The 22552-nt window shown below is 40.2% G+C and overlaps 1 protein-coding gene across 1 annotated transcript; it reads right to left on the reverse strand.

The window, feature by feature from the left end:
* Window positions 1-12588: 12588 nt before the first annotated feature.
* On the reverse strand, window positions 12589-22131 carry LOC101537692 (E3 ubiquitin-protein ligase TRIM38-like). The gene is made up of 6 exons (XM_004621768.2): window positions 21697-22131; window positions 19960-20055; window positions 18841-19071; window positions 17679-17701; window positions 17471-17583; window positions 12589-13728 (listed from the first exon to the last, which is right to left on the reverse strand). Exons 1-6 carry the CDS (start codon window positions 22129-22131, stop codon window positions 13208-13210), a joined length of 1419 nt encoding a protein of 472 aa, XP_004621825.2. The 3' UTR covers window positions 12589-13207.
* Between the last annotated feature and the right edge of the window lie 421 nt (window positions 22132-22552).

Genomic DNA, 22552 nt, shown 5'->3' on the forward strand with positions numbered 1-22552 from the left:
TTTTCTCTGAAACCCCAGGAACTGACGCCTTCATCCATTCCTCCCCGTGCACAGCCTCACCTGCAGTATCTCCTGGGCTGAGCCCTGACATTTCCTCTCCAGTTCCAGGATGTTGTGATTGAGTTCCTGGCTTTGTTTCTCCAGCTGGGCTTCACTGTCCTGCAGTGTCTTCAGAACTTTCTTTTCTTCATTCTCCAGTTTCCATATATAAGTTTTCTCCTCCATGTGTAGGATCTGTAGAATTTCCTTAAAGTCACTCTGACTGGTTTTTTTTTTATGCAGTATATCAGACTAGAATGAAAAAAGTACACTTAAAAATGGGGAAAATATTTATCTTTAGATGAATAAATAATCAAAATAGAGAAATTTCATTCTTTTAGACATGAGTAGATCTTTTATAGGAGACAAGAAGTTGAACTCTCTCAGGGATCTCGGTTTCCCTACATGCTAGTGGAATCTTTTTCCTACCCATGACTGTTCAATGGAGGGAAGAAGGTATATGCTCTGTCACTCCAAATTTACGCTCCCTGCACAGAGATTAGGGCAAAGGATTGAAAAATACACCCTGAAATGCCCACTGACCCGTGAAGTTTGAGTGTAGACTGTTGATTTCCATCAATGTTGCCATAAAGCTATAAATCTTTCTCCTGAGCAGTTTGATCATCATAGAAATAGAACTTAATCTGCAATTCCAGATGTTGTTGCACGACTTTCTGTTAATCCTCATGAATATTTTGAATATGAATCCAGTAGGAGTGATCCTGCTCCTCACAATGGTTAGTTTATGAGCATGGGAATTAGTGTGTCAGACCCTGCATTGTGGTAAATTTCTTAGAGTGGTAGGTCTAGGCTTCAAAACAAAGGTACTTTGGGATGTTTAATGCTTATATACTTTTCAAGATGAGTCTAAGTAAGAAGATAACTTATTCTGCTTCTCCTAACTGATATTAGAACTCCTCCACAGTTACGTCTGAAAGATCAAAGGAAAAGGAGCTCAATTCTCATAGTTGTTGCCCACAAGGAATATTTAAACAAATAATTTATGATTTATCTATTTAGTCTAGATAAATGAGATTAAGGGCTCCTTTTGATTTTTCTTATGCTTCGATACGTCAAATCTCTAGGGATAACATATTCGAACTCAAATGGACTCAAATGCTTACCCGCAGTTTTGTTATTTGTTCTCTTATGTTCTGTTGCCGTTTCTTATTTTGGTCTTTGAGTTTCCTCAGGTCTGTCAAATTTTTCTGGAAGATATTCTGAAGGAGAATGGTTTGATGAAGTTTTATGAATTGGGAAATTTTTCAATATATTTCTCAGAGAAGATCACAGACTTTCAAATATAAAATAATTTTGTAAACTTTTTTTTTAAATTTAAATTTTATTGAATCACCATGTGGAGGGTTACAAAGTTCTCAGGATTATGTCAGTTATACAGTACTCAAACACCCTTCCCTTCACCCGTGCCCATATTCCATCACCAACCCCCCCCATTATACCTTCCACCCCCTCCCGCCCCCCCAGTCCCCGCCCTTGTAAGTGATAAGTTTCACTTCGTTTATGCTTTATCTTGGTTACAGTCCATGTTTCAACTCATAATTCACTATTGTTACTAGGGTTTCCTCCCAAAAAAGAGAAGACAGTCCCACTGTCAAGGAAGCATTTGATGGCTCTCCATTGCTGAGAATGTAGAGATATTAAGTCCCGCTGTTTGTTACATAACTTTTCTATTTTTTCCCCCCTCGTCCCGCGCCACCGAGATCACGCCTGTTTAGTAATCACCACGCTGCCTGACAAAGGGAAAACAAACCAAAAGAGATGGTTATTTCTCGTCATCAGCCGGCGTGGGGGTCTGGCTTAGTTGATAGTCTGGTAGAATGTCTGCAAGCAGTTTCTGGAACCAAAAGTAATACGCTGGTATCGGCCCCGGCTCAAGATTCCACCAGCGTCCCACTGTTCCAAGTACATAATAATTTATTCCCTTGTATCCCATTCCCACGCCACCAGGTCCGTGTCAGCTTAATGGACATCATACTATGGTTAACGCCACGCCGCGTTTCTTCCCGAGAAAGAAGGATATTTCTTCTCAGCCGGCGTGGGGATATGGCTTAGTTCAGTCTATAGAGATGGCTACCACTTTGGTGGACTTCAATATTTCAGCAAAAGACTTACTATTCTTGTTAGGATTTCCCACCAAAGTCCGACCCGTTAAAAGGGAACTATTTCATATTGGTGCTGATTAAATGACAATAGGTTGCGCGGCCATGGCAGCAGCCTCGCGGCTTTGAATTTCTGTATAAAGTCCAGGGAAAGTACAGCCAGAAATTACACTTCGCTACAAACTTTAACCCTATTATGGTCCCCCCAAAGTCCAACCCATTACAAAGGAACCATTTCATATTGCTGATGATTAGATGACATTAGGCTGCCGCGGCCGCGCGGTTTTGGGTTTCTATATAAAGTCCAGGGAAAATTCTGCCTAAAATTCTATCGCTACAATCTTTTACCCTTTACCAAAAAAACTTAGTATTATTGTTTGGAGTTTCCCCCCACGTTAAGCCCTGCCAAAAAGGAACATTTACATGTTGCTGACAATCAAGAGATATTAGATATTGAATTTCTATATGGAGTCTAAGGAAAATTCTTTTGGTAATTGCATCACTCGCTGGCAGCGCCTGGGCCAGAAGCTCCCAGCACACAGTTTGGAGGCATTTTGGGGGCGCCGCTCGTGTCCAAAGTGGTTCCGTTGCCTCCGGGGTCGATCTCGCGCGGGGCCGCCTAATTTTGTAAACTTTGAAGTTTGAAGCTCAGCACGCTTCCGGGAGCTTGCTTTTAAGTCTCTGGATGCTGGCCGTTGATGGGATTACAGGACACCAGGGACAGTCCCTGGTGTGACCGCCTAGCTACTGGGAAATGGGAAATATGGGCGGAGGAGGCCCAGTCCCGATCCGAGCAGGCTTTGTGGTCTCAGCCCTGGGTCCTCCACACCTGGGATCCTCTGCTGGTGCCTTAATGTGTTAGGCTCATCTGAACATGTGGAGAAGGGCCTTCAGCATGGCTGTGGCTAGGCTCCAGAGGTCTTTGGCTGCCGGGAGCTCTGCTCAGAGCGGGGAAGGAAGTTGGAGTCCATCCCATCGATGTGCCCCAGGGAAAACAACTAGGTGCTCGGACAAGAGACTGTCTGCAGTATCTCATAGCCTACTTCTCCCTCTGAGAGAACCTTGCAAACTACCAAGAGTTTCCTGCCCATTTGGGGGAGCCTAGCAAACTCCTCAGGGTGTATTAGTATGCCCAAACTAGTAACAAGTTGGATCTCATTCTCCTGACCCTGAAAGAGCCTCCAATTTGGTATCGTTGGGTTGGACTAGTAGAAAGAGAATGCTAAAATCTCAGGGCTAGGACCAATGGAGACGTTATTGAGACAGGTTGAGAAATCCGAAGATGAATGGAATGATGATGAATATGATGATTGGAAACTTGTGTAGCCCTTATACTTTAAAGAATACATTCTGAGGGATTTGTGTGAAGTGAAAACTTTGATCTCTTGAAAGAAAAATGTCTGCCATACAGGCTGGCTAGTAGGGGAGGTGTGGGAAGGCAGCAGGAGGGAAACTGGTGACACTGGTGTGGAGAAAACTACACAGGTGGAAGGGATACATGTTGGAACATTGAATGGCTGAAACACAATCATGAACAGCTTTGTAACTGTGTATTATATTGATTCAGTGTATAAAATTAAAAAAATGATATTCTGAAGAACCTAAATAATTGGTACATTTATTATTCTCATTTTTTTACATTAGAAACAGGCACTTCTGATGAACCACGGCCTAAGATATACAAAGCTGCATTCTCCTAAGTGAACAATGAAAAATAAGAAGAATAGAATGTAGCACTGTACCACTGTTTTCCCCATTGTTAATTTATTTGCTCAAGCAGGAACTAGTAATGTATCCACTATGAGACTTGTTATTACTCTTTGGCCTATCAAAACGCCATGGACAGCTTGCCAGGCTCTCTGTGTAAGTGGGATACTCTCAGTAGCTAGCCAAGCTCTCCGAGAGGGACAGAGGAATTGAACCCAGGTCGGTTTCATGCAAGGCAAACACCCTACCCCCTGTGCTATCGCTCGAGGCCAAGATAGAAAAATATATATAATATTTTCTATAATAATGTGTTAAATACAAAGAACAGTAGCAGATTATTGACACCTTAATGTTTGAACAATGGGATGATAGTGATGCAGTGGTACAGTGAATATCAAATATTTAAATTGTTTTTCAAAGTACTTTCTCCCAATATAGGAACACACTGTAAGACTCAGCAGCTCTCTATCTTGAAAGTAGTAGTCAATTCTCTACTTGCTTTGTAAAGTCAGTATATTAACTTGTCTGAATACATAGGCATAGTTAATCAGTTTTTTAGTGCCATAAATGTCTACATGAATTTTTTCCAAAAAAACAGTTATTTTGCCCTGGGCCAAGTGTTTTACAGATATCAATGTCCATAGAGATATAGCAAGACTCTGTGTAGATGAATTATGTATATATAAGATGGACAGCTGTTATAAAGCTTATGTGAAGATTAACATGATGAAATCTGGGTTTCAGACTAAATCATTTCAGACTCATGGATACCAAAAACGTAAGAATACTTGTTGAAGCACTCTGTCCAGTACGCACCTTGTATTTTTTATATACATCTGCAACAAAGGCCGTGGGGTGCCCTTTGTGCTGTGGTGACCGCTCACAACACCAGCAGATGAGCTGACCATCATCTTCACAGAACAGGCAGAGCCTCTCTCCGTGTTCTTCACACAAGTTTTCCTGAGCCGTCCTCTTAATGGTTTCAATGATGCTTTCTAGCTGCTTGCTGGGCCGGATGCTCTCCCTCTGACACTGTGCCCTGCATATAGGACAGTGGAAGTTTTCCTGGGAAGGTGACCGCTGTTGCTGGTTCTCAAGATTTTTCATTATGCAAGCACGGCAGTAGATGTGCCCACATTCTGTCATCACTGGCTCAGTCATCAGCTCCAGGCAGATGGGGCAGGTGGCTTCCTCCCTCATGGTCTTAGCTGTGCCCGAGGCCATGGTTGTTCCTGGAAATCTTTAATGCTGAAAATAAAGGTAGAGATAAAGCAAGTTGGATTTTTCTCTAGGTGATGGAAATAGATGTCACTTGAGCCTAACACGAGAGATACTTTCAAAGTATGAATTGTTTTTGGAATATAGTAGCGCTTTCCAAGTATTGTAGACTAGACTAAGTCTAAAATATTTAAATAATTAAATTTAGTATCTCTTTATACCTAGACACATTTCATTTCTTAGTAGCTTAGGTGCTGGTGTAACTGGCCTTCCTGAAACAGAACACACCGTAAACATAGAAAATTATTCTGGGTCAATTCTAAGAAGGAGAAGGCAGATGATATTCCTCACACAAATAGTAGCTGAACAGCAAGAATGTTAGGAGGTTTTTAAAATAAATTATCAATGTACTAACCAACACAAATTCTTTGTTTCTGATTGACTGCTTGTACTAGTAGCAACACTTGAGAATTAGGGCTGTATAAAAAGAAGTTTCAGTGGACTTATATATATTTGACTAATGAAAATTCCTCTCTGTATTTTATCTTCCTCTACCTGCAAAAAATAACAATACCAGTTCAATGAAGCCTATGAAGATCTGTCTCTGGCGACAATGTAAGTTAAATGGCAACTGATATGTCCATTCTGTCATCCTCCCTAATCTGAGAGAAGGAAAATTGATCTGAGGGGAGGAGAAGAGTAGGTCCTAGATGAGAGCTTCTGAAGACTCAGAGTTGCAAGACTCTCTAAGAAGAGTTCAGAATCAAATGACTACACCTGTGTATGAATAAAATGGATGAATGAAATTTGCCCCACTAGAGTGTTCGTTGAATGTGAGTCAGAAGTAAACTTTGAACTCCAAAGCCAAATATCAAAATCAAAGAAGCAATGGAGATGACCATAAAAAGTTCAAAACTCTTCTTTTTGACAATACCTGACAACTCTTTGTGGACCTTGAACTTCAGGCCAAAGCACTCTGAATAAACACATATGACCCTTACTAAAGTCATTCAGGCTCACAATCTATTTTGAACATGTTACATTTTCTCTCTCTTTCCCATGAAATTATTTTATGTTAAAACAAAAAATTCTTGGTCATAGCACCTAATCACCTGTCAAGGAAGTCATTTATTATTACCAAGTCGGGCTCATTTCAGAAACAAATGGATGTTTGACATATGCACTTCATAATTATAACAGCTCACTAAACAGTTTTCAAAAATGAGCAAAATGTCTGCATAAATGATTCTCAAATACATGACTAAACAGTCTTTTAAAATGGCCAAAATGTTTTTGTAGATACTTCTCAAAGATAAATTTCCCCCATACATGTGAAAAAAATTACATCATTTATAATTAGGGAAATTAAAATTCAAATAATAATATATGACATGCCCCAGAGAAAATGGTCTTATTCTATGGATAATCTTAAAAGGTAGACAGTGACAATTATATAGACTATCAGTTTTTCTTACATATTTATTTGCACAATAGCATCACAAGTAGCTTTTCTGAAATGCTAGATTACAGCCTAGGAGCTATAAAATATATTATAGATAATGTATTTCAAAAAGTATGTCCATGAAATCTCAATCAAGGTAAAACACTTTTCCTTCTTGATGCTAAATGGAGGGCCCTGAGAAGGAGCTAGAGTGCATCCTGCTTTCTAGTGTGTTTTTTTTTAATTATTGAATAATTAAAATGAGATAGGTACATACTTTCTTGATTAAACTTAAGTCATACAATGATCAAGCACCCATCCCTCCACCAGTGCACATTTTCCACCACCAATGTTCCCAGTATCCCTCCTGCTACCCCCACTCCATCCCACCTCCTGCCTCTGTGGCAGCACCTTCCTTCTTACTCTCTCTACTTTTGGGTGTTATGGTTTGCAATACAGATACTAGAAGACCATCATGTTTGGTCGTTCATCTGCTTTCAGTACGCATCTCCCATCCCAAACCATTCCTCCAAATATCATTTACTTAGTGGTCCCTTCTCCATTCCAACTGCCTTTCCCCCAGCACCTGAGGCTGGCTTTGAAACCGAGGCACAATCCTCATGGCCCTTATCTCTACTGTCCTTAGTGTTACTCTCATATTATGTTACTTTACATTCCACAAGTCCTAGTTGGTCTATATTTATCTCTGTCTCTGTCTCTGTTCTGTTCCTCTCTCTCTCTCTCACTCTCTTTCTCTTTCTCTCACTCTCTCTCTCTCTCAACACACACACACACACAAAGTTAGGCTCACTTTACAAACCTTGGCCATACATTTCCACTCTCTAATCCCCAATGCTCACATTTTTTTGTTGTTGTCAGTCTCCTCAGTAGCTTCAGTAGCTTCAATTTCCTGATGACTCAATGAGGAAGTTCACTCGAACTGGATTAAACTCGAAAGTGAAACTGTTGTGTGAAATCAAATCAGAAATGAAACTGTTGTGAGGTTCCAAGTCCTGTTTGACTTATATTTAAATTCATTTCCTACTGACTGGGAGGAGACTTTATAGAAGTGAGGCCTTTACTCCACAGTGATCTTTAAAACCAAGTAATGGGGCCAGAATCATTAAGCAGCAGGTAGGGCATCAGCCTTGTCTGTGGCTGATTCAGGTTAGATCCTCATCTAACCCATATTGTCCCTGAGCACTACAAGGAGTGATTCCAGGAAAATAACCCCTGAGCATTGCAGGGTGTTGTTGAAAAACCAACCAAACAAACAACCAACCAACCAAACAAACAAACCAAACCCAAGACAAGTGACACAGTAAAAACCTAGGAAGCTGTTCTCTGATCCCAGAACTGTTTCTAAATTAAGAAGCCTCTAAGAGTCAGTTTTCTGACTTCCACTTCAGAACTATGTACATTTGCCCTAAAGTCTCCTGGAAGTTTATGAATCTCTGTAGGCCATGTTATTTTTGATTTCTTTCCCATTGTTAAGTTGTGACTTATTTTAAGCACATATATAATAATGTGGAAAATAAGGTATAATTTAAGCAGGGCTCATAAAGAAGAAACCCAGCTTCTCTCTCCCTCTCCCTCCCCCTTTCTCTTTCTCTCTCTCTCTATATATAAATATATATCTATATGTATATATAGATATATACACATATATGTGTGTGTGTTTGTGTGTGTTTGTGTGTGTGTATTGCTCGAGCAGGCACCAGTAATGTCTTCATTGTGAGACTTGTTCTTATTGTTTTTGGCATATAGAATACTCTATGGGTAGCTTGCTAGGCTCTGCTGGGAGGGCAAGATACTCTCTACAGCTTGTCGGTCTCTCTGAGAGGGTCAGAGGAATCAAACCTGGGTCGGCTACATGCAAGGTAAATGCCCAATCCGCTGTGCTGTCACTCCAGCTTCATCTTTGTAACATGAAATAATATATATAACATATATAATATATATTATATATTGATAAAATAACATATAATATAATGCTATAATATATATATATATAATAGGGACTTTTCACAGACCATTTTTTTGGTCTCAGTCTGAGGGGCTTTCCACTACTTGTACTTGGCTAATTGATTAGTCAGAGTTACATCAAGGTTACAAAAGGGTTGCATAAGAAGGGCTTTTCTACTGCATCTGATTGGTTACTCTAGTTGACTTCACCATGGCTCTCTAATTTCAGGGAAGTCATGACTCAATTCCAGGAATTCTGGAACCAAAAACTGGGTCTAGCTTCTTCTAGATCCTTAATCAAACCAGTCATAGCGCTGCCTTTGCTTCTCTATCTCTCATCACTGTCATTCAGAGTGTCATTCAGAATAAAAACAAAGAAACTTCAGGAAGATCTCCAGAAGATCAGCATGAAAGTCTTCCTTTCAAGCATGGTTTCTTGGAAGATGAATCTTGTAGTCATGCTTAGTCAGAATATAAACTTTAAGTCATGTGAAATACCATTTGTAGACCAGAGTACTGGAGAGGTCTCTTACTCCTTTTGGCGCTCTTTCTGCCACTTTCTTTCCTAGTTCAGGAACAGTATAAGCACGACCAAAATCCCCAGTATCCCCACCCCTCCCCCATTCTACATCAACCCCTGCCTGTGTGGCAGACAACTTGCACAATGCTCTCTTTCTCTACTTTAGTTACCTTTGATATTTCGAGACCAGATCCACCATCACTCATACCTTCAGAAAAGGCAATGCCAGACAATGTGTTTTGTATTATTTGTTTTGGATAAATAGAATGTCGTGAGGCCAGGAAAGTGGCCACATGCTCCAGGAATTCTAAAATTTTAATAATTAGGGTCTGAAGAGATCATTGCAACAAGTGGCTCAGGTCCAAAGTTCGTTTGTGTGTCTCTGGATCCTGGCCATGTGGGTGCTTAAGTAGATGGTGGCCAGGTGTTGCATCATCTCAGAGTCCAGGTGTTGCATCATCTCAGAGTCTCATCTGGGCAGGAGAAAGGAGAAGTGCCCACTCCTCTTCTGTCCCGTGAGGCCTGGCATTTGGAGCTACTGTCGCTCCTACCTGGAGCTTATTGCTGACTTCTAGAAAGTGGTGGTCCCTGGAGTTTCTAGGAGGTAGGCAGAGGGACGGCACCTACCCCGTCTGAAGCAGCCAGCAGAAATGACCTATTGCAAAGTCTAGAGCCATCTCTATCTCTGTAGCAAACTTAGTTGCTTGGGTCTGAAGTTCATTTGTGTGTCCTCTAAGGGAATTTTTGATGCCACATTCTTAGTATCACTCTAAAATTTTCTTCATATCAAAGTGGAGCTAAGCAACATTGCACAAAGTATCAATATTGTTATATAAACCTTTGTTGTATTGAATGTCAGGACAGATTTCCTGGAATAAGTTGATTCCAGCGACTTCATCAGTGGAACATTCCATTACACCTTATATCCCCACTCCCCTTTCCTCCTGAACTCATAGAGCACTTATATGTTCAAGGTGTCTGTCACATCCTATACAAAAAGAAACATAGATGTTGGTATGGAACTTTGCATTTTGTGGGAACATTGGGCACTTAGTGTTCTTTGTAAACAAGGCTTCCAAAGAATAAATACAACAGCTTCACACTCAGATAATGATGGTTTCCTGGGGAGTGATTCTCAGCGCCCTAGGATACTAAACACATGAGTCAGTGCTATTAGCCTCAGAGTGTTTTTGCCTTAATGAACCTGAGCAGTTGTAGGAGAAGCAATCACATCAGTCTTGGGAAACAGATCAGAAATTTGCTCTTGTGCAATCTGCAAGTTTTGAATCCAGTGACCTCTTTCTTCAGAGGATCCCATATAAGATATTGCTCATCATAAGGATCCTCTTTGAAAAACCATCACTTTTTTATTTATTTAATGTCATGGCCTTAAGAATGACTCATTGAAGTGGTGGCAGAGGTAGAATACAGCGGTAGAAAAACCATTTTACGTTCTCAATCAGCAGTGGAAGTACCAGTGCACTTACAAAAATTAGATTTGAGTACAATGGTGGGGCAGAAACCATAATACAGTTGGTAGGGAATTTGCCTTGCAGGAGGCCAGCCTGAGCTTGATCCCCAGCATCGCATATGGACCCAGCACCACCCCAGGAGTAATTCCTGAGTTCAGAGCCAGCAATAATCCATGAATATCGCCAGTTATGACTCAAAAAGAAAAAAAAAATTAGTGCAAAGAATTTCTTTAAGGGACTTAATCCTTAATCTAGCTAAAAGAAGGCCTTCTAACATACTTTTAAAAAAAGACACAACGAAAAGTGAGGGGGGAGGTTATCAATCATTTTGGCAGCTTTATATCAACTAGCCCTGTGAAATACAGTCCAGGATAGAGTCTGGCAGGGAGGGTAATGTGCAGGTGATATCAGAATTGAATAAGCTCTAGTGAAAGTTATTCCACAATTATCCTAGAACCACCATATCTACTATTTTTCATATTGCATAAAGTCCATCTACAGACTGCCAAGGCCACCCTCTGTATGGGCTCGTGTGTATAAAACCATCACTTTTTTATTTATTTAGATTTTTAAAGCTACACCTGCCTATGCTCTGGGAATACTCCTGGCTCTGAGCTCAAGATTTACCCCTGGAAGTACTCGGGGTACCATATGGTGTGCCAGGAATTGATCCTGAGTTGGCCTTGTACAATACAAATATATTTCCTACTGTACTACCTGGTCCCAAAAAGCACCACTTTGAATTCCCCACACTTATGTGCACTCTTCACCAAAAGCAGCAGCCTCTAATTCATATGCTTCATATTGTCTTCTTACTAGCTCAGGGGCTGGAACGATAGCACAGCAGGTGGGGCATGTACCTTGCACGCGGCCAGCCCAGGTTCGAGTCCTCCATCCCTCTCGGAGAGCCCAGCAAGATACCAAGAGTATCCAGCCCGTACGGCAGAGCCTGGCAAGCTACCCCTGGTGTATTCAAAATGCCAAAAACAGTAACAAGTCTCACAATGCTTTTCCCCTATGACTTTTCATTTTACTATGGAGCAATGTTCTTCGCTTAAACATGAAGACTATTAATGCTATTCTCCTAATATCTGGGAGTTGATTGACTCGAATATATTTTCTCCTGGGCAGCCATCATAATTACTTGATTCAGGCTTTGGTTACCATATACCTAAGACCCCACAAAGGGAGGTCCCACCATGAGATTTGGATGGACCCAGGACAAGAAGATAAGCTACAAGGACATCTAAAGTTGAGTTTCAGAAGCATAAAAGCACTGTCTTGATGCAGGCCATTGTGACTTAAGAGATAGGACCCCTAAGAGGAAGGACAAACTGAACCAGCCTGAGAACCTAGTCTGGGATTTACGATAAGGCCCAGCAGGCTTGCACTGGAGCTCAGAGGACTAAGTTTTGGAACCTATATCGATTTGTATTTATCCAAATAACTGCAAGTATTAATAAGAAGTAAACTTAATTGTTTATTGTACAACTAAAGAGAAAAGCAATATAGATGTCCCTGGGAAACAAAGTGTCTCCTTGAGTTAATCCCGCCAAGAGAATTGCCTCCACCAAAACACTTTTCCTCTATAAATGATCACTCACACTTATGTGCAGTCCTATACCTCAAAGGACTTCAGATATTGTATAAGTATGTCAACAGCTCTGCATTAAACAGGCCATTTTGACCATCAGTCATCAGGCTGTGGTCCCCCATCGCTTTGTTCCTCTGCTGGGGAGGCCGGGGAGGTAGCTCTTGGCCATGTAATGCATCCCCCACCCATATCATGAACTCACAGCTATATAAATTAGAGACTGACTATAAATACTTTTTTTCTCTGTTTATTCCCCACTTTGACTCAGAGTGTGTACAGTTACTTTGAGCAAGCCATCTTATTTAGGAACAACTCATACTTAGCATACATGTACACTTTATTTCTTTTTTTTTATTGAATCACATTGAGAGACACAGTTAAAGTTGTTGATTATTGGGTTTCAGTCATACAATGTTCCAACACCCATCCCTTCAACCAGTGTACATTTCCCACCCCCAATGTCCCCAGTTTCCCTCCTGCCACATCCCTACCCCCACCCAGCCTGCCTCTACAGTAGACACTTTTACTTTTCTTCTCTGTTTCTCTCCCTGCCTGTCTGGGTCTGTATCTGTGTCTTGTCTGTATCCATCTCTCTTTCTCTTTTCCTTTCCCTCTCTCTCTCTCTCTCTCTCTCTCTCTCTCTCTCTCTCTCTCTCTGCTTTAGAGCTTTAGAACATTATGGTTTGCAATACCGACACTAAAAGGTTATCATGTACAGCCGTTACCCTCCTTGTTTCATCATTTTCATGTTCCACAGAAAGGCTTTTCTTTCATAAGAAGAAATAACTGGTGGTAATTTACCTAGGTCCAGTATTTATTTCATAAAACTGAACTCACTGATGAGAGATCAGTAGGACAGTGTATGGTCTTTGTAATTAAGTAACTTCCCTGTGAAGCAGGTTCCTCATCTGTGGTACTTGTTTTAGAGTCTTTATATCCCTTCATTCAATGCAAATCTATTAGGTATTTACTAAAGCTTGACATCATTCTAGGTTATAGCAAATAGTGAAGAAAGCAGCCAAAATTTCTACCCTCACAGAATTTAAACCCTATTTCTATAAACTGGATACAAGAATAAGGATACTGTGTTTTTCCTTACAAATCTTACAAAACCTTTTTCTTACAAATTTCTTACAAATCTGGGTCATCAATACACAAATGAGAATCTTCACCAATACGGAAATAAGGCCTGATAGGCCCAGAGAAAGAGGCCTGTGGGAAGGTGAAGATGTGGGAGCTTGTATCTGAGTTGTAAAAGGAGACAAGTCCGGCCTCATAGTCCAGGAAAACCCTTAGACACCTAATCTCCTCCTCCAGACAAAGTGAAGTTAGGGGAGATGTAAGGGCTACATAGCCCCTCTGTCGGCAGCGTCTGATGGCCCAGAATCCAGTCTCAGGATCCCGTGTCTTGTCATTGTCCCTTGGCACATTTTCCAGACACACTCCTACATCCCATTCAGTGCCTGTTATATTATCCACTTTAAAGTAATGTTTTCCTGAGTTGAAGACCTCACACCCCAGGACACAGGGTAAATCTCTAAACCTAGCAGGAGTCTCATGCTTCACCTGGGGGGATCCACCGGTCACCTTGTTTTCATCCTCATTCACAAGTAGGTCATTGTGAGCCGTATCTGGATCTAGAGTAATCTTAGCTGCAAAAAAATTAATAAAAATTAATAAAAAAACAAAGTGACAGTTACTTCATGTTTATGACTCCGCATATTCAAAATAGAATTATTCCATGCTCAAAAGAAAAATTTGTTTTTGATTGAATTTATAGTTATTTTATCAAAATTTGTTGTAGAAATTAGAACAGAAATCATATTGGTCACAAAGAATGTTTGGAAGGATTGAAGAGCTAGTACATGCTTGCTTACTAGTGGGCACTACTGTCATTATCTGGCATTGTAAAATATCATGACCACTATGGAATGACCACTATGGAACCAGCGTCGCTTCTTCTACCTGATTTCATTTTATTTATCCAATAAGAATGCTGGAGTCTTTACCATGGAAATTTCTACCCAGTACTATGAGTGAGATTCTGCACTTCTCTCTCAGGTCACTCTCTCTCCTATTCTTCAGATTTGTTCACCAGTATTTGTGGAGGAACACGGTGAGGACTTGCTGACTATCTCAGCTCTGATGGCTTCAATGTTGCTTATTCATTGTCTTAAATCTATTCTCTGTTTAACTCAGTTATTAAACTCTCCTCAGTGAGTTCTTAACAGGAGATGACTGAACACATTTGGGATATTATTTATAATATTTTTAATGGTTAAAAAAAAACATGTTTGAAAACCCCATTCAAAATGGGACAGTGAAAGGAAAACCAAAAAAAAGCTAGAAGAGAGGAACAGACACTTCCTCAAAGAAGACATGCATGTGACCAATAGGGATATGAAAAATGTTCCCCATTACTTACTATATGGGAAACTCATGTCAAAATAGCAATGAGAAATCATCTCACATCAATGAGTCTGGCACACACCACAAAGAACTTGTAATCAACTAATATTGGCATGGATACGCGGAAAAGAAAGCTTCATACAGTGTTTATGGGAAGGTCACTTGGCTCAACATTTTTAGAAAATAGATAAATACAAAAAATAAGAATTGAGCATCTATATGACACAGTCATTACATTTTGGGACATTTACCCCAGAGGCCCAAAAACTCTATTCAAAAAATACATTTACATTCCTATGTTCAGTGCAGCACGAGTAACATAAGTGAACATCTGGAAACAAGCCAAGTATTTAAGAACAGATAACAGATAAATGAGTGGTATATATATACACAACAGAATGCTACTCAGTTTTAAGATATAATTATGCATTGTTCATACTTAGTGAAGTCAGGTAGAAGAAGAAAGACAGAATAATTTCTCCCATATATGATACATAAAGAAGCATAGTAAAGGAATAACCAATGGGCCGAAACAACAGGGTCTGTGAACTGAATTACATAACCAGGCTTACCATGGTGGGGAGATGGGCAGATGGGGTTTGAGGAAAGTACCTTGATAAAGCATGAAATGGTTGAGGGAAATGAACATTTTGATGGAGTGTGCATTGTTGGAATGTTGTATGAATGTAATCCTATAATTGACAGCACTGACACGGACAATGAGTAAAATAAAATTAAAAAAAATTAAATGCTCAAAACATATGTATGCATAATAAATGAAGTAGCAAATCAAATGCGTTACTTCTATACATATTACATAAATACTTATAATGCTACTGAAGAGATATTACTGTGAAGAAGATGCTTTTGCAAGTGGTTGACCTAGATTTAATCCCAGGCTTCTCCAAAGATTCCCTGAGCTATAGCACTGTAGCACTGTTATCCAGTTGCTCAAGTGGGCACCAGTAACGTCTCCATTGTGAGACTTGTTACTGTTTGTTGCATATCGAATATTCCATGGGTAGCTTGCCAAGCTCTGCTGTGCCAGCGGGATACTCTCGGTAGTTTGCTGGGCTCTCAGAGATGGACGGAGGAAGGGACACTCCATATTAAACAGTGCGGGCAAGACACTCTTGGTAGCTTACTGGGCTTTCTGAGAGGGATGGAGGAATCGAACCCAGGTTGGCTCTGCAAGGCAAATGCCCTACCCACTGTGCTACTGTTCCAGTTCACAACTAAACTAAGAGGAATAAATAAAGACAAAACACTGTCCACAGAGCAATTTAATTTTGGTCTCAGAGGCTGTTTTATTAATAGTGACTTTAAATCCCCCCTCTGTTGTTGTCAATTTGTATAAGTACTTTCAGGACCAGAGACCAATCATGTTACATTAGACTTACACAGTAAAAATGACGGGGCTTCATGTCTACTAATATATTTTATCATGGCAGTATTAGTAATTTCATCAGATTTGTCTAGGAGACTCTTGCCTTTTGAGCTTACTTTGAAGAACCAATCGACCATGTTGGGAGACCTGTGCAAGCATTTGAGGTTTTCTACAGGAAATACAAAAAGGTATCCATCCTGCAACCAGCAAAGAGCTAGTCTCCTAGGTCCTATGTGCCTCAAGAAGTGGATTCTGCCTACAGTCACAATGAGCTTGGAAGTGGAATGTGTTAGCTTCCAGATGATAAACCACAGCCCAGCGATCACGTTTATTGCAGCTTTGTTAGAGTCCAGGTCGAGGATTCCTCTGAGCTGTGATAAGATTACTGAAATCTTGAGCTACTGCATTCTTCTTATTTGGCAAGGTGGAGGAGGGGGTTGTGTGTCATCCAAGCAGTGCTCAGGGCTTATCCTAACTTGTGCTTAGTGATCATTACTGGCAGGATTCAGGGGACCATATGGGATCAAACCCAGGTTGCAAGGCAAACACTTGACCTTTATATTTATTTATTTATTTATTTATATAAACTTATATATGTGTATGCATACTATATACTAGCATAGCGGTAAGGCTGCTTCATGTGGCCGACCCGTGTTCGATTCCTCCGCCCCTCTCTGAGAGCCTGGCAAGTTACTGAGAGTATTGTGCCCCCATGGCAGAGCCTGGCAAGCTACCCGTGGCATATTTGATATGCCAAAAACAGTAACAATAAGTCTCACAATGTGAGACATTACTGGTGCCCGCTCAAACAAATTGATGAGCAACGGGATGACAGTGACAGTGACAGAGACTATATACTCAGGCCTGAAACGGCATTATTTTTGACCACTAGTGTTCCATTAGATTAATAAAGAATTTTTTTCATAGTAGTTCTTATTTTATAGCCTAATAAATCATAAAAAAACCCTTAGCTTTCAGTTTTTTTAAGTTACAATTATGGGTTTTTATGAAAATAAAGCAATTATGGAAAGAATGAAGTAACAAACAGCAAGTTTTTTTACTAGGTAGCACTTGGTTTTTCCATATGGTTCAAACATTTATTACGCTACCTGGCCTATCCCTAAAATTACTGGCAGCACAGTCAGTCTTCCTGGATTTACTCAGGAAATTTAATGAAATAAACATTATCGTTATGTCCCAAATCCTGTTCTCAATACCTTGTTTGTTTTTTTTTTGCTTTTTGGGTCACACCTGGCGATGCACAGGGGTTAATCCTGGCTCTGCACTCAGGAATTACCCCTGGCGGTGCTCAGGGGGCCATATGGGATGCTGGGATTTGAACCCGGGTCGGCCGCGTGCAAGGCAAACGCCCTACCCGCTGTGCTATCTCTCCAGCCCCTATACCTTGTATTTTTATGTGGTACAGATACTGAGGTCATATTCCCGGGGACATCACTACCGCACTGGAGAGAAACAGCTTGAAGAGTCATCAAGAAAACCAAAACTCTCACTAGAACCTGTCCAGGGAAGAGCAGTAAAATGTGTTGCCCAGTATTCCTCCCACCTCTATTATTTGGGGAATTTTCGATGTCACATACCATTATAAGTTTCAGCCAATTTTGTAAATTCACAGAAAATGCAATCAGGATCAGGCAGAGTCTGAATATGCCATGAGACGTCCTCTGGTGCATTTAACTTCATAGTAGAAATCCTGGAGAAGAAGAGTCCAGAAAACTCATCAGAGTGACATTCCATTAGTCTCCATAGAGCTACTCTCCCTCCCTCCTGACTTCAAAGAGCACTCACCTGTCCAAAGTGTCTCTCACATCCTATAGAGCAAGGAAGATAGATGTGGGTATGGAAATATTAGTATTTCATAGTACTTTGATAGGTGGCTTTTCTTTATAAACACAACAAGGAGTAAATGCAGTGGTTCCAGTCCTATATATTAATGAATTCCCAGGCAAGGATTCCCATCGTAATTCCCTAGCACAGTGTTCTTCAACCTTTTCAAATCTGCAGTCCAATACCTTTGTGCATGTCATTCCACAGAACAGCAGTTACAACCACTGTGATGGACCATCGATATTCAACCTTTCTAAACCAGCACCAGTATACACCTTTGGTTTACACCTTTGTAAACCAGCACCAGTATAAGCACAGAGTTTGAGAAGCCCTGGCAGTATCTGATCAACCTTAAACTATTTTTTTCTTACTTTTGGAACATGAGGAGTTATTATTTATGCACCAGATTTGCCAGCAAGCTGTTTTGGGGAAGATCAGGAGTTGTCTCATGCTTGCTCACTCTGCATGTTTTGCACTCAGTGACTTCATTTGTTCTTAAGAGGTCATAGGAGACATTGTTTGTCACAAAGGTCCTTACAGGCAACTTTATGTAGAGCCCTGGAGACTGACTCACTAAGGTGGTGGAATAGGTTTACACAGAGATGGAAAATCTTGCTGTGCCACCTCCATTCTTTATGAAAATAGAATAAGGAGCACAGGGCTTTGTCATAGGGGGCAGTATCCTTACTGTAGCTACAATCAGGCCTCATAACATCTATCAGAGTAAGATACAGGAGCAAATCAAGGGAAAGTTTATCAATCATTTTAGTCACCGATTTTATCCTCCACCAGTCAGCAGGAATATCTTGAGAACATCGTTTGACATCGGAATCTCTGAAATAGACTGAGGCTAACAGATGCGAACAAGCATTCTTCCACTGTTCTCTGAGAACTACCATGTATATATGCAAGGGCCTCTTTTGAATTTTACATAAAGACACTCTACAGACTAGTAAAGGGCCCCCATATATAGGCAGGTGCACCTAAGAAGCATCTCTTAATTTCTCCACAGGTGTACATTTTTGAGAAAGGCAGCAGGCCAGTCCTCCCATACTCTTCACCATTTCCTCTGAAACCCCAGGAACTGATGCCTTCATCCATTCCTCCACATGCACAGTCTCACCTGCAGTAACTCCTGGGCTGAGCCCTGACATTTCCTCTCCAGCTCCAGCATGTGTTTGTTCAGTTCCTGGCTTTGCTTCTCTATCTGGGCTTCACTGTCCTGCAGTCTCTTTAGTATTTTCTCTTTTTCTTTCTCCAGTTTCCGTAGATACACATCTTCCTCCACACGTAGGACATGGTGAATTTCCTTAAAGACAAACTGGCTAAATTCTTTTGTGTCCAGTATTTCAGACTAGAATGAAGAAAGCATATTCAAATAACATTAGAATGTTTATCTTTAGATGACTAAGCCACCAAAAACTACTATAGTTTTATTCCCATAGAATTAAATAGAACCGTAATAAGAGACAGGAAGTTTAACTCTCAAGGATTTGGGTTTCTCTATATGGTACCTTGAATTTTTGTCCTCCCACTACCCTTGACTGTTAAATTGATGGAAGAAGAATACTCACCATGAGACAAAATTCAAAATTCACACAAAGAAATCTGGGCAGAGGTTTGGAAAGTCAACCTCAAAAGCCCACCAACCAGTGACATTTGAATATAGACTGTTGGTTTACATCAATATTGCCATAAAGCTATGAGTTTATCTCCTGAGCAGTCTGATCATAATAGAAACAGAACTTAATCTGCAATTGCAGATGTGTTGCTCTGTTTTCTGCTCGTCCTCATGATTTTTTTGAATATGAATTCCACCTGGAGAGATTCTTTCCTCTCCATGATTAGTTTCTGAGCATAGAATTTTGCATTCCAGACCCTGTATTGTGGTAAATTTCTCACAGTGGAGGGTCTAGGCTTCAAACAGGAAGGTACTTTGGTACTTTGAGATGTTTAAAGCTTGTAAATCAATCATGATGAGTCTGAGTAAGGGGACAACTTATTCTGCTTCTCCAAACTGATATTAGGACTTCTCCACAATTACTATTGAAAGGTCGAAGGAACAGCTGCTCAATTCTCATAGTTGTAGCCAAACACGAGCATAAAAACAAATAATTTGGCATTTATCTATTTAGTCTAAATTAATGAAATTAAAGAACTGTTTTTTTTTTTTTGCCCAATCCTCCTACATGTCTAAGTTATAGGGGGAACATATTTGAAGTCAACTAACTCAAATTCTTACCTGAAATTTTCTCATTTGCTCTCTTCTGTTCTGTTGCCATTCTTTATTTTGGTCTTCGAGTTTCCTCAGGGATGTCAAAATTTTCTGGAAGACTTCCTGAAATAAAATTGTTTCACGAAGGTTTATGAATTGGGCAACTTTTAATTATATATCTCAGAGGAGGTCACAGACTTTCAAACATAAAATAATATTGGAAACTTGTATAGTCTTTAAACTTTCAAGGATTCATACTGAGGGATTTGTGTGAAGTGAAAAATTTGATCTTCTGAGAGAGGAGTGTCTGCCATAGAGGCAGGCTAGTGGGCGAGGGGTGGGAAGGCAGCAGGAGGGAAATGTACACCAGTGGAAGGGATTGGTGTTGGAACATTGTAAGGTTGAAACACCATCATGAACAGGTTTGTTCAATCTTCTGAAGAACCTGAGGATTTGATAAGGTTAATATCATTTTTCTATTTTAGAAACAGGTTCTTCAGTTGAACCATGGCCTAAGATATATAATGATGCATTCTCACAAGTGTACACTGTACAAAGAACAAGAATGTAATAGTGTATAATAATATTTTATGTAATAATTATATAATGTCCATAAAACAATAGCAGATTATTGACATCTTAACGTTTTTATGTATTAGTTTCTATAAGAAAGGGTAGGTCAAGTACAACTACAGTTTTTAGAAAGAGTCAAGGGACAGAGAGGGAGATAGTACGGGGGTAAAGTTGCTTGTCTTGTAAGCAGCATCTCTGGTTGAATCCTGCCGATATTTTCCCAAGCACAGCCGGAAATGAGCCCTGAGCCTAGAGCCAGAAGTGAGTCCTGAGTATCCCTGGTGTGGTCCCTAAATACAAGTTCCAGTGGAAGAGCCAGAGCCTGATGACGGTCAAAGAGACAGAGCATATGTTTTATCAGGATTCTGAGTTTGAACTCCAGAACCGTATTTTCTCTGAAGGCCAGCAGATATGATTCTGAACATGTCCAGGTATGGGCCTGGTGGCATGAAGCACCGCAGGGTCCTAGCAGTAAGAAGTCAGGCCATGGGGACTTGTGTCACATGCATGACCCCTGGATATCAGGACGCTACTAGGAAAACACTCGTGAGAAGAAAGAAAGGCACAGGGAAGAGCTGTGATATCTAAAGAAAAACGTCATTATGCAAGCAATTTTAAGGTATTTAGTACCAATATCAAACTTTTAAATTACCTTTCAAAATACTTTTAAAGTACCTTTCAAAATACAGTATATTTCTATATTGGGAAATATAGGAAAAAAATTCCCTATATTTCCGAATATAGGAATATACTGTAAGGCTAACCAGCAACTATCTTGAAAACAGTAGCCAATTATCTTCTTGTTCTGTAAAGTCAGCATATTAACTTGTCTAAATAATAATATTTATATATATAAATAATACAATATAAATAATAATATATAGGTATTATTATCAGTTCTTCAGTGCCATCAAGGACTTCATAATTTTTTTCATAAAACACTGTTATTTTGCCATAAGCTAAGTGTTCTATAGATATTGATGTCCATAGTGGTTATGGCAACACTCTGTGTCCATGCGTTAACATGCCTCTCTATTTGTATATATTAGATGGACACTCATTATAAAGCTTATCTGAAGATTAAAGCAATAGATGCTATAATATCATCCTGAGTTTCAGACTAAACTATTTCAGGTCCATGGATACAAAAGAGGAACGGGTACTTGGTGAAGCACTCTGGGCAGTACTCACCTTGTGGCTTTGACAGGCATCTTCAGCAAGGACCGTGGTGTGCCCTCTGTGCTCTGGTGTCCGCTCACAGCGCCAGCAGATGAGCTGATCATCATCTTCACAGAACAGGCTGAGCTTCTCTCCGTGTTCCTCACACAAGTGTTCCTGCTCCATCTTCCTAATGGTGCCAATGATGCTTTCTAGTTGCTTACTGGGCCGGATGCTCTCCCTTTGAAACTCTGCCCTACATACAGGACAGTGGAAGTTTTCCTGTGATGGTGACTGCTGGAGGTTTCCCTGTGATGGTGACTGCTTTTGCTTGTTCTCAATATTTCGCATCATGCAAGAATGGCAGTAGATGTGCCCACAGTCTATCATCACGGGCTCAGTCACCAGCTCCAAGCAGATGGGGCATATGGCTTCCTCCCTCATGGTCTTAGCTGTGTTCGAGGCCATGTCTTTTTTTTTCTGGAAATCTTTAATAGTGAATCTAGAGGTAAGGATCAAGCAGATGGGATTTTTATTCTAAGTGACAGAAATATATGCCATCAGAGTTTGCTGGGACTGACACTTTAAGAGAATGAATTTGTGTGAGGAACTCAGTAGTACTATCATAAGTGTTTTAGATTAGATTAAAATTAAAATATCTAAATTTAGTGTCTCAACTAGATACTTTTCATTTCTTAGCAGCTGCAGTTGTTAATGTAATTGGCCCTCCAGAAACAGAACACACTATAGCCATAGAAAATTTTTCTAAACCAATTCTAAGAGAGAGAGACCAGAAGTTATTCCTAACACAAATTACATCTGCTCAGAACAAATATTAAGAAGCTTTTAACATGAATTATCAATGTACTAACTGTTACAAATACTTTGT

Source organism: Sorex araneus, chromosome 2, assembly GCF_027595985.1.
Source record: "Sorex araneus isolate mSorAra2 chromosome 2, mSorAra2.pri, whole genome shotgun sequence".
NCBI classification, from domain to species: Eukaryota; Metazoa; Chordata; class Mammalia; order Eulipotyphla; family Soricidae; genus Sorex; species Sorex araneus.

Excerpts from the sequence above, each read along its gene's own strand:
- LOC101537692 (XM_004621768.2), bottom strand. The coding sequence starts at position 22,131 with ATGGCCTCGAACACAGCTAAGACCATGAGGGAGGAAGCCATATGCCCC. Across the intron at positions 17,702-18,840 it reads CAGCCCAGGAGTTACTGCAG|GATGTGAGAGACACTTTGGA; the intron begins GTGAGACTGTGC and ends CTTGCTCTATAG. Across the intron at positions 17,584-17,678 it reads GTGAGAGACACTTTGGACAG|GATTTCTACTATGAAGTTAA; the intron begins GTGAGTGCTCTT and ends CTTCTTCTCCAG.